The sequence below is a fragment of the Hyalella azteca genome, unplaced genomic scaffold, assembly GCF_000764305.2.
Source record: "Hyalella azteca isolate HAZT.00-mixed unplaced genomic scaffold, Hazt_2.0.2 contig16463, whole genome shotgun sequence".
Classification (NCBI taxonomy): domain Eukaryota; kingdom Metazoa; phylum Arthropoda; class Malacostraca; order Amphipoda; family Hyalellidae; genus Hyalella; species Hyalella azteca.
The window spans coordinates 60578-72538 of NW_025946286.1; the positions used below are offsets into that span (position 1 = coordinate 60578).

At 36.7% G+C, this 11961-nt stretch overlaps 2 protein-coding genes across 3 annotated transcripts; one reads left to right on the forward strand and one right to left on the reverse strand.

Moving 5' to 3' along the window:
* The first annotated feature begins 1230 nt into the window (after positions 1-1230).
* LOC108667234 lies at positions 1231-4761 on the forward strand. Of its 2 annotated transcripts, XR_001930540.2 has the most exons (5): positions 1231-1638; positions 1860-2002; positions 2271-3435; positions 3933-4075; positions 4371-4761. XR_001930540.2 is itself a non-coding variant. In XM_018154235.2 (3 exons), the coding sequence occupies exons 1-3, from the start codon at positions 2892-2894 to the stop codon at positions 4554-4556; spliced, it is 873 nt and encodes a 290-aa protein (XP_018009724.1). In that variant the 5' UTR covers positions 2429-2891; the 3' UTR covers positions 4557-4761. The 2 variants fall into 2 exon arrangements, 1 of the variants encoding a protein (XP_018009724.1); XM_018154235.2 differs by lacking the exons at positions 1231-1638; positions 1860-2002 and having other exon boundaries at positions 2429-3435.
* On the reverse strand, positions 4682-10762 carry LOC108667233 (TBC1 domain family member 20-like). The gene is made up of 7 exons (XM_018154234.2): positions 9460-10762; positions 9150-9256; positions 8849-8986; positions 8002-8195; positions 7666-7882; positions 5297-5406; positions 4682-5114 (listed from the first exon to the last, which is right to left on the reverse strand). The coding sequence occupies exons 1-7, from the start codon at positions 10073-10075 to the stop codon at positions 4838-4840; spliced, it is 1659 nt and encodes a 552-aa protein (XP_018009723.1). The 5' UTR covers positions 10076-10762; the 3' UTR covers positions 4682-4837.
* Between the last annotated feature and the right edge of the window lie 1199 nt (positions 10763-11961).

Consider the following 11961-nt stretch of genomic DNA (forward strand, 5'->3'; position numbering starts at 1 on the left):
CCCAAAGCATTTACAGCAAGTTATTAAAGGTAAAGGCCATGCTATTAACTATTGATTCAGGGTATGAATAAATTTGGTCATGAATCAGTTATATGTTTCCTTTGTATTGGTTTACAAAACTGTTTTTATAATGTTTTTTGGTTTCTAAATACATGTTATAGGGTTCATAAATGGTATACATCTCCTTTAAAGTTTTAGATAATTATTTTTTGGTCTATTTCTCTGAATTTGTCAAAATGATGTTAGGGTAGGAATAATTTTGGGCACAAGTGCAGAAGCTCTTGCAAGGTTACTTACAGATGAGTATCAGATATTCAGGGAAGTGTGTTGCCCACCACGAATTCTCAATCAACTACTGTTACTGAATTGAGCACCATGACATTCATGGAGAAAGCCCATGAAAGGACAGACAAGTTCAGGTGCAGCATTGGGAAGATCCAAATGTATTCAGTATAATGGCCATAACTCATACACTCCTGATCTAGTGGATAGAGTTGAAAATCTATTTTCATTTTGGTTGATGAGCAGATTGCTAACATAATCAATCGTTTCCACAGAAATAACGTCAATCATTTAGATATACCTAGTGAATAAGATGAGAATTTTAATTTTCTGAAAATTACTTCATGACTGTATGAACATTAGGTTATAAGCTATCAAGCATCAATGAGGCTGCTGTTATTATCTCCAAAATGTCATTGTAGTAGTTTCTTAGATATTTTGAGGTATTGAAAATTCTTTCAATCAAAACCATCAGGCTGGAAACAATTTGGACATTTATTGATTTTTTTCTTGAAACACCTTATCTGTCCATGCATGGAACTTGACCAAGGTTCAATTAAGGAATACAATTTCCAAGCTTGGAGCTGCTTACTCAATGGATACATTTTGGGTTTTAAGCTTTTGCTTTCTTTTTGATATTTTCACCATGTAATTTCCTTGCTGTATTGTGAAGTATATTGGAAGCATATATTAATGTTATGAGAGAAAAGCTACTGGGAGGCTGTTGACTCCTGGAAATCACATCAGGAAAACTATTCCACCAAGGACTGATGCAGGAGAAATTTGTAGAAATGCTCCAAACAAATCATGAATATTGAGTAAAATATTATTGTGAAAACAATGAAGAAGAAAAGTTTTTACAACTTATATGTATTTTCTAGTGAGGTTGTAGCTTCAACTGTTGGGGCTATTGTCTTGTCATGTATGTTGACAATATTTTCCTTTTCAGGCTTTTTATTTATGATCATTAAGTCCGAATTATGATACTAAGTCTCAGATCAAAAATTCTGTTGCCTGCCTACAAGTGCATTAATATTATTGCACCTGTAAAAAAATGTCAAGTTCTGAATAGATTCTTTTACACTTCTGTCCCACAAAATTGTAAGCCTGAAAAATTGATATTGGATGTTAATCAAGCTAAAGATCAACTTTTGTTTGTTGTCAACCATGACAAATTTATAAGGCTTATGAATATTTTTGGTATCTCACAATGCATCTTCTGGGTATCTATAGGCTTTACTGCAAAAGCTATGAAAACTGTCCCTGTTGTGGAGCCAACTGCAGAACTGCCATGGTGGAGGACGTATGATTTCTCCAAGTACAAGTATCATATTTCCATTTCAGCCTTTTGCATTGGTAAGGAGATGTTTAGGTGTTAGTTATTTTGAGTATCATATTATGTATAACTATGTAAGCTATTTATGCTCAAATATACTCTTTTGTTGAATATTACCGGTATATCTGAAACAGAATTTAAATTTTTTGGAAATGCTCAAGTTACTATAGGGAAAATGAAATTGTTAGTAGCAACCATGACATTTCTTGTTTGAATTTTTTTCAAAAATTCATTTTTACAGGTTATGTAGTACTAGGTGGATGTTGGCTCTATGCTTTACGCACAATTCATCACATAGTATTACGCAAAGGTGGAAAGACTGTCACTATTTCCACTTACACTCCATTTTTCAAGAAAAGGTTCATAACTGTGCCTCTTGAAGAGGTAAGATTCTTCTATTTCCTTAATTCTGTATATATACAACTTGCCATAATGTCTAATAACTTGTTGCCTATTAAAAAATGTATCCATTACTCCAATGTTTGACTCTATTTATTTCTTTCTCATAAATAAAATGAGTACCATAACAAAATGTGATGAAAAACCTTTTCTGTAAGTTTGTTAACATGTTTTTTTTAAGGGAATTTTTTATTTTGTGTCCTTAGCAAATCCAAGCTCATCAACTGAACTTATATATTTATTTCGCCCTCAGGTGTCTGCTAAAACTTCAAGAATTGGAGGCTCCTACATGTCACTTAAGTTGCAAGGACGCCCATTTCACTATTTGGTTGATGGTCGAGGAAATTTCGTTAGGCCAGAGCTTTTTGATAGAACTGTTGGAGTGCGTCGGGATTTTAAAGCCTCAAGATAAACTGTTTGCTTTCTATGTACCTACTATAGGAGGAATGCTTTTTGGAAGAGGAATTGTTTATTTTATGAATTTACTTTTTTCAGCAGACCTAATGTAGTTCATTAAAACATTGCCGAAGGCATTTTTAGTTTTGTCTGTTAATCAAGTCTCAACTTATACCAAAACGAGTAGTCTGTGGAGAACAGTTGAGCTTTTAGTACTGGTAACTATTGAGCTTTATCATTGTGGCTGATTGTGGTGAGTAAATGAGGAAAAAACTCTGATTTTTCAAATTATAACATCTGCTGCCAGTGTAAACATGATTTTTCATAGCTCAATTTATTGAAATCTTATTTATTTACAGGTTATTGCTAGGAGAAGGATTTTATCCATTATAAGTAGAGAACTAATCAAACCTAAATATAGACAGCTTCTAATTAAATTGAGATTATTTTTGAATGAATAAAATTTCGAAGTTTGAAAATGTTGTCCAAAGTAGCAAACTTTACTTGCCTGCATTTGTGCTTTAGAGCACTGCATAGTTCTGCTCCCGCAAATATGCCGCGTACTGGCATTATGAAAGTGAATAATTGGGGCATCAACTTCAACTGTTGGCATAATAATCTTTGCTTATTAGTGGAAAACACTAGGTGCATTAGTGGAAAACATCACATGGAAAAGGTGCCGCAGTTTCTGAGTACTTCAAGATCTAATCCTTATCAATCTAGATCATTGCACTCACAAACTGCCTCAAAGCCCAAACTTGACATGAAAATTCTGAATGAATCACTTCGTGAGAATGGTAAAGTCTTGTTTACCCACAACAATGGTAAAGAAAGTGTGATTTATAATATATTGGCTTTTGGACTTTGTGGTTTTCTAACATATATGGGTTATATCATTTATACTTCCGAGGACTATGAGGTGATTGAAGACCGCCCTAGCACGGAAGACTTTCATCCTTTTTATCAATATCTCAACTTTAATCCTTTGAAACCGTACATCGCATCCGCTTTTCTGGCTGCAGGTATGTTAATAGTTCAAGCTATTTGCAAATTTAACTTTACATGCTTTGAACCTATGCTTTCACCTTTTTCATAGTATTTGCTCCAAATCACGAGTTGTATGAATTTAGAGTCATTAGTCATTTACTATGACCACTAGAGGCCGTAAAACTTCTGCTGGGAATTATACCATAAGCTTTCAAAGAAGGTGGGCCTCATTCAGCTGCGGCTGCAAATTTGTGAATCGTTATTGTGAATATTGACCCAAGTTCAAATTGTCGTAATAAGAATGTTACCTTGAGAATCGTCACCCATTCAAGTTCTAACCAATTGCAGCCTCAATAAAGTTATACTTCCAATACATCCAATATTGCTTATTGAAATTTCATCAACTTCAAAGGATTCATATTCTTAATTCTTATTGTATTGCAATATATGGTCGTCATGCTTGAGAAAGAAAAATAGTCCTATTTAGAATCAATTTACTCCTACGAGTTCCCTTACACTGCGCTGCGTCCAGGGGTGTTCACGATAGGTGCTATCATGAACCACTCTCTGCGATGTGTGAGGTCTCTGACGCTGCTTCCTGATGGGCTGACCGTCATGGTCACGACAAACTCGTTCAGCGGTGCTGCCCGCACTCGTCAAGTCCCCCGAATGCAGGTTTGACTTCATGCTGGATAACTTTGACTCAACATGCTCAAATAAATAATTTTTACTTGCTCCTTTTCATGATCAGCGTCGAGTATATAATGAACGTCAAACTGCAATGCAATGAATTTTTTTTTAATTCTATAAAACCTTGATACGGTTTCCTACAGGAATGGACACCATATAAGTTATTATGGTTGCTCAATATAAACTTGCACCTTTTCACCATTCTGTACCGATCAAAATTTTTATGAAATTTGTCAGCGACGCGATGGATATTGAATAACTTATGGTTATTTCCTTCCAGCTGCGCACTGAAAAGCTAAATTACCTTCTTGGGGGGTACGATTCGTGCCGATTGCACAGGCAGGGCCAGCGCCTGAGCTACATTATGGATGTTCGCGGGACTGTTCACGACCCGCGCGCTCTGGCGTCTCTTTTCTCGCATAGCAACGACTTTGCTCAAGTACCAGAGTCTGAACGAGTCGACTAAGCTAGTCCAGTTGAAAATATATATTAAGAATCATGTCAACATGGTTTGATTGTATTGTGCATAAATTATTGAAATGTAACCTACAAGTAACACTTATACTACGAAGGAAAAGTTGAACGAGATAGTTTTGTGCTTATAGAATTATACTATAAAATTCTCGAAAGAATATAACACATCACTCATCAATCAACAAAAGTTAACAAATCATATGGTTTTAATTTACCTATATTATTATGTACAAAGGCATCAAGCTATGGCGCGCTGTATTAGAGAAAGAAGAGTCACGGTGCAATCACAGGCCTGTCTGCTCCCCACGATGCGCCTATCAGCCGACTGCTGTCAGGCCGGAAGTAGATCGACGCCACGCCCAGTGCCACCGCCACTAAGGCTACGGTGCCAGCAGCAAACGCCCATGTCCTGCCGTATCCTGCAGACGTAGCCCACATCGCCCGTCGTAGTTGTGAGGGCAGCCACCACGCAGGGCTACGACCGGACGCGTGCTTCCTGGCAGCAATACGCCGGTCCCGCTCTGCTCGCTCGGCCTCCTCGCGCTGCTTCCTGTAATCACATGATAATATTGAGACAAGCTCCTAAGTGTACCATACGCTTTTATAAAGCCAAAAGCGATAAAACATTATCAAAGAGACAATTCAAAAACGTTCGAAAATCAAACTAATAATGAGTTGTATTGTAAAACAATGAATCAATAAGATGTACAGCGCCATGTTTGCGTAACTCACTGCCGTAGAAGATAACGGTCGACGCCGTCAGAGAGAGATGCAGGAGGAAGCCGTTTGTACATCTGGCGTGCTTCCTTGAAGACACTTTCAAGTGGCATATCATCAGGGATCTGTAGTGAAGTTGAATACTCGAAATCATGCTTTTATTTCACGAATTGCTCCTATTTAATTTGATCTATTTATTCACACAGGAGCACACATTACAATGAAAAATAAAAAGAGACGTGAAATAAAATAGCAAGGCTTCCAGGTAAATGCCCATGTAAGCTAAAAAATCTTTCGCATGCAACACAATAGGTACAAAGCTCCATTCCAATGATAACAAGACGACGATGAGAACAAACGAGTAACAAATTTCTAAATTAATCAAAACCATTGACAAATGCCTTAAAAACTGATAACCGCATGTCATAGACCATAGTAGAAAAATCAGAATGAAAGAGGCAATATCAACATTAGACTCAGTAAAACAGGGTACAACTGCAAACATCTAGCCAAAATGCTTTAAATTTGCGTAATATTCGAAATCAAATTAATGCTGGTTTAGGATAAAACCAGGGGATTATTTCAGACATTTCGTAGAAATCTTGTTTGAACTCATCTGGCAATTCGTTAAAATATTTCACACAATTAAAAACGGTTCCACTTTTTTCTATTTTTAAACGAACCGGTGGTCAGTTAAATCGAACGCCCCTGGTGTGATAATGTTAGGGAACAAGAGGGGCGAAAGCAGATTTAAAAAGACGTTCAGCATGGTAGGTTAAGTGCTCTATTCATGAACTTTATAAGTTGAAATTTGAACATCAAAACTCCGTGGTCTTTACTCAGTTAATGACAGACGTGGTTAATGTGTTTATTGAAGCAGAACTTGTAACCGAGGATTAAACTAAGATACCTGAATTCATCTACCCATTTCAAGATTGTCCCATTGAAGGTAATGTCAAGTAAAACGGAAACGGTTCTTGGAATAAAAAGCATCAACATAGTCTTGTCTATATGTGCCACTAGCTTGTTTGCTAGAAGTCATCTTGACAGATTCAATGACAGCTCTGATATATTGTCACACGCTTCGTCATACGAGTTTCTCGAGACATAGAACACGGCGTAGTCGGCAAAAAGCTTACAGTGCACGTTAAAGATGAAGCGATATCATTAATAAAAATATTAAAGAATAAAGGCCTTAAAGGCTCTGTAAGAAGTACAGAGCCTTAAAGTACACCTATATTGATGGGCCTTAAGGGGGAATTGATTTCATTCAATGCGACGAACTGCTTTCTGTTCGTGCGGTAAGACTGAGTAAGGAAAGTCCCCCTAACTCCATAACGGTGGAGCTTACCCAATAGTACTTGGTGATTCACACAATTGAAGGCCTTTTGTAGGTCCAGAAAAAGCGCAACACAGTATTCTTTATAATGATATGTCTTGAGAAGGTCTAGAACTAAATAAAATATAGCCATAGTTGTGTTGGTTCCCTTTCGGAAACTAAACTGATCATCAGAAATTATTGAAAACTTGTTGAAAAAAATTGGTGAGTATAGAATGCAGGATTTTTTCCAAAAAATCTTATTAAGAAAAGGCAAGGTTGATATTGGACGATAATTACAGACATTGTGCGGGTCACCGGATTTAAAAATAGATATAACGCGAGCAAGTTTCAGTGAATCAGGATACACACCACAGGACATATGTAGGTTAAAAATATGAGCCAAAACTGGTGCTACAGTGTCAGCTACAAGATACAACATTCTTGGCTGAACTTCATCGATCTGAAGTGGCTTGCCCTTGCACAACCGTAAGAATTTCTTGTTTCAAGTTTCTATAATTATAGATTAGTTTTGAAGATAGATTAAATGTACGGTATTCTTATACGCTCTGTACATATGAATTATATAATATGCCTCTGTTGATCACCAATTAGCTGCCTCTCATTTCATACCTAGATAGCATCCCAAAGAATTGCAATTCAAGCATTTAGATTATTTTTTACTCGTACAACGAAAATGATGCTCTTTATGCATTTTTTATGACGGATGTATCAACATTTATCAATTATTAGCAGTAAGTCAATGAAATTAAATTAAATCGAAGTTGGACACCTTTCCCTTACATTTGTGTCATTAATTTAAGTAATATTAGCTTTTAATGACATAGGGATCTTGTTCAATATATTCTTCAACAGTGAATTTACTCCTTCAAGAAGCAAAATTTTGAAAAATACATAAACTACATATAACTTATAATTAATCATACTTCTTTGTACTTACTTCAGAATTAGCATTTTTGCACATTTCGATGATTTTTGCAAAAAGATTAAAATGTGAATAGCATCAACATTTTATGTGCCTGCCGACAAAATGTACAAATCTTACCCTGGAGAGCGCCTGATGCATGCTGGGCATGTCGCAGGGCACGGCCAGCAGCTGCTGTTCTCTATGCAGGATGATTGCCCCAGCCACATATATGGGCATGAGTGGAGGTGACGCGAGTAAGAAGTCGTACAGACGCACCACGTGGCGGTACTCGGACAGTGAGTGAGCGTACCACGTGATCAGCCACGGCAGGCAGAACATTGTGCCTACGCCGCACCTGTGAAACATTTCTTGTTATTCTGCAGTAGTTCAGGAATAAATCAAGTGTAATTCAGAGACAATGTTTTACTTTTTATTTAATGTTAGACGAATTAAATGAAGATCTGGATTACTCACTCTTCTAGGTGATTATACAGCGCGGGGCTCTGAGCAGCTAGCATGGGATACAGGTAGGCTAGCCAGCGCTGTGTGCGCTCCATGGTTGGCTGTAGGAACTCTCTGAGGTGGGTCAAGGAGAGCTCTTCAAGCAACAGTATGGCTAGTTTCTCTCCACACACCAGCAAAAATGTGATGCCCACATCATGGTAGCCCTGCATTAAAAAAATGTTTATGTAAAAATGTTGAAGTGTCACAAGCTGCAAGCAATATGAATGAGAGTGAAAGATTAGTGGCTCCTGTCCTTTCAGTGATCATGGAAACTTTTTTACTTTACAGATAATTTGGAAAAACTAGAGCAATAAATAAATGTACAATGTGATAATATTCAAATAAACTGCTGTTTTTAGCGCATTTTCTCATTTATGGAAAAAACGCACTATTGTGCTCGCCATGTCCGTCTGTCTGTCTGACTGTCCGTCCGTCCGTGACCTCAAGTTTTCGTCGACGAGAAAATGCGCGCTCTGTCACTCACTGCAGTGAGTACTGAGTTACATTTTTTTAATTAGTGCATTACTACCCTATACTATAAAAATCATTGTGAGCCCTTTACAGAAGAAAAAAAATCATTAAGCACAATTATATTGCGTCATCAAAATGCACGGATAATTTAAAATAATAACAAACAAGATTTGAGTGAATATTTTCCAAATGTAATTATTGAAAATGTTTAATTCTGAGCTTTATTATTGTTTGAGGTCAGTTGACTGGGGCTCAGTATAATTTCAGAGAGAAACTCTGAGTGCGATCATATTAGAGCCCTCAATATTTAATTGCATATTGAAATACTAGTTAAATAAAAATAAACCTGATAATAATGGAAGAGTGGGTTGCGTTGCAGCACTGTCATGATAACTCTGGTAAGTTTATCCATGAGCTCCTGCCGCTTCTCAGGACTGATGTCAGGGGGGAACCGCTTCAGTGTGCGCTCCACATCCATCACAACCTGACAACACATTGAGTACAGAAAAAGTTAATATGATAGCATCAACAGGACACACAGGAATCGTGAGAAATGTTAGATTTTTGTGTAGCTGTACACATAAACCCTATTTTACCCTTGAGAATAATCTTGACTCATAATTAAATCGTACTTCAATTTCAGAAACCTGAGAATATGAGGAATGAAGCTGAGCTTGTTGGCAAGTCAGCAGAGGAACGGGTTGTGACTGGTGCACCAGTAGCAGCCTAGGCCATACTTCCTTACGCAAATCATCTGAAAACCACAACATTTCATTTATTGCACTCAGGATCACAAGAAAATATTAGTTGCATGGCTAAATATGATTAAAAGTCAATATAAGAAAGACAATACCAATTGGAAAGAAACACAGGGGTAGGAAATCTCAAAGAAGATGATAAATAAAATTATCAATCAGATAAAAATTTCAATTATATATAGCTTTTTATAAGTCCAACCTGAAACAAAGCCTTCATCCTCCTCAGCCAACTGCTGCAGAGCATAAACATCCAAGACAGGTTCATCTAATACATTTCTGATCTTATTGATTTTCCACTGTAAATCACATTCAAAATTTTCTGTTTCCAGCTCATATGTAGTGGAAGACTCTTTTTCAAGTACATGGTTAACACATTTTTCCTTTGATAATGCATCAACATTTTTTGTAGTTTCTGATTCATTTTTATCACTTTCATGGGTGAATTGATAGTCATAATCTATTTTGTGATTAAATAATGGATATTTATCTTCATCATCAAAACCAGCTATCCCCTCCAATTTAGAATGGGCCCCTATCTCACTTGCTGCCACAGCATGTACATTTAATTTCTCATCTGAATTTTTCTTAATGGCATTCAAGTTGCTTTGCAAATCTTCTACTTTTTGATTATACATAGAAATTGGATTCTTCCTTGATTTGGGCTCAGCATTTTGTTTCAATTTCACATGATTATCAGTTTTCTTTGATTCAATTGACTTTTTGCCCTTAGTACTTTCCGAATGCTCATGGGTAAAAGATTTTTTTACAGTAGATTTTAGTGGATCAGATTTGGTTTCATTAGCATGATTAATCATTGCTTCAGCAATTGGTTGATTTTCAGGGCTTGTTTCACTTGAAGATCAAATGATAGGCATTGCACATTGAAGGAAGCAGAATTAATATTAGACACGATTCACACAAATTTCACTCCACCCCAGGAAAAAGTTTGTCGGCCCAAGTTCCAACTAAGTAAATCTCTACAGAATAAAGTATATTGGTCACAAAATTATTATTATTATTCTGAAAATTTTGACAAGTTTGAATATCTGATCTAAAGCAGAACAAATAGGAAATTTTTGTATCTGTTAGTAGCATACTAATGAAAAAAACAACATAGGCCTATCTTTATAGGGCAGTCAAATTAAAAAAAAACTTTGTAGTCATCATGTGGTTATTGAACCCTGCAAATTAATAAATCATAATTCTGCCTATTGCCCTTTACCTATCCAATTTAGAATGCCCAGCAATAATTTCCTCAAATTATGGGTGAAAATGATCATTTTGCAGGTGATCTTAAAAAATTGCATGCAAAAATATGCCATTTTCCTTACCTCTCACAGAATAAATTTAGAAAAATTAAATTTTTAGGTATGGATGAAATGGGCCAGATTTATCATACGATTGTTCTTGTCCAATCATGGTTGGCATTTGTCCAAGTCCAATTTTACAATTATGCCTAATTGCCCATTGCAGGGTGCATACCTGTCCACTGTCCAGCTGTCCTGGACAAGCTGGAAAGTTGTATTCAAGTCTCAAAAATTACGAATAGTACCTATATAACTTTCCAGATTTTCCATGACCGGTATGCATGATGCACCCTGACCCTGCCTGGCCTGCCAAGGCTGCCATTGCCCAGTAGGCCTATCATACTGATTTCAGTGCAGATTTTCATACAAGCAGCTCAGCAGCTGGAGTGGGGCTAGGCATGTGCAATTTCTGCTGATTGCCAGAGTGGCAACTTATGTGTCATCTATGGAATGGAAAGTGAGATCAAAATAGCTTTGCTCTCATTATAATATGGTTTCTGGTACTGATTAATCATAATGACGATGATAATGTTAACCAACCCTATAAATATTACTTGTAGTTCTGACAACTGACCAGTCACCAGTTATATATACTAGTTTATTGAGACAAGCAGCAAGTTACGTACAGTTTCTGCTGGCCAGTGTGGCCACTGATTTTGATTGGCAAGTTGGCAACTTATGTATCATCTACACTCCTAAAACTCCTTGACATCCTTGTCCAGTGCAGTGGCAGATTCACTAGTGACAAAAGTTTTTTAGACTCTCCCTCAACCTCAAGTTCATTTTTGAGTCCTATGAGGCTATAAGTACACCAGCAAAGTATCATGGATGATGCCGAATTGCCGATGGATACCATACCAGCATTATCATACATAAAAAATTGGTTTAAATCTAGAGTAAATGAGGAAATTAAAAATGAACTGATTCTAAAAAATCTCTGGTTTGTCACTAAGATGGGCAACCATCTAATTGATCAAACTTTTAGGTACTCAGTTTATATTGATGTTGAGAATACCTTGTTTATGGTAAATTCATAGTATAGGTAGTTTCTCTTATTTGAGGTAGCTAAATTCAATCAAAAAGCCACAATGAAAAGAACAAGAATGCCTATGCGGCATTGATTGCTATTTGCTAAGTGCAAAGAAGTTGATCCTACAGCAAACAATCACTTTGTACAGAAAAAAATCAACTGTTTTTTTTTAAAGAATGTGTCAAAATGAAGTCGTCAATGCAGCCTGGTAGTGGTAGGGATGCTGTGGACTGTGGTATTTTGTGGTAATGCGGTAAAAAATACTTCATTATGGTATTTTTTTAACCACTTTCGGGACCACCGCGTACGTTTGCCATTTGCATTGCCTTCATCTAATTTTGGTGGCACAAACTGCGATCACTGC

Excerpts from the sequence above, each read along its gene's own strand:
- LOC108667234 (XM_018154235.2), top strand. The coding sequence starts at position 2,892 with ATGTTGTCCAAAGTAGCAAACTTTACTTGCCTGCATTTGTGCTTTAGA. Across the intron at positions 3,436-3,932 it reads ATCCGCTTTTCTGGCTGCAG|GGGTGTTCACGATAGGTGCT; the intron begins GTATGTTAATAG and ends CGCTGCGTCCAG. Across the intron at positions 4,076-4,370 it reads GTCAAGTCCCCCGAATGCAG|CTGCGCACTGAAAAGCTAAA; the intron begins GTTTGACTTCAT and ends ATTTCCTTCCAG.
- LOC108667233 (XM_018154234.2), bottom strand. The coding sequence starts at position 10,075 with ATGATTAATCATGCTAATGAAACCAAATCTGATCCACTAAAATCTACT. Across the intron at positions 9,257-9,459 it reads GGATGAAGGCTTTGTTTCAG|ATGATTTGCGTAAGGAAGTA; the intron begins GTTGGACTTATA and ends TGTGGTTTTCAG. Across the intron at positions 5,407-7,665 it reads TGCATCAGGCGCTCTCCAGG|ATCCCTGATGATATGCCACT; the intron begins GTAAGATTTGTA and ends ACTTCACTACAG.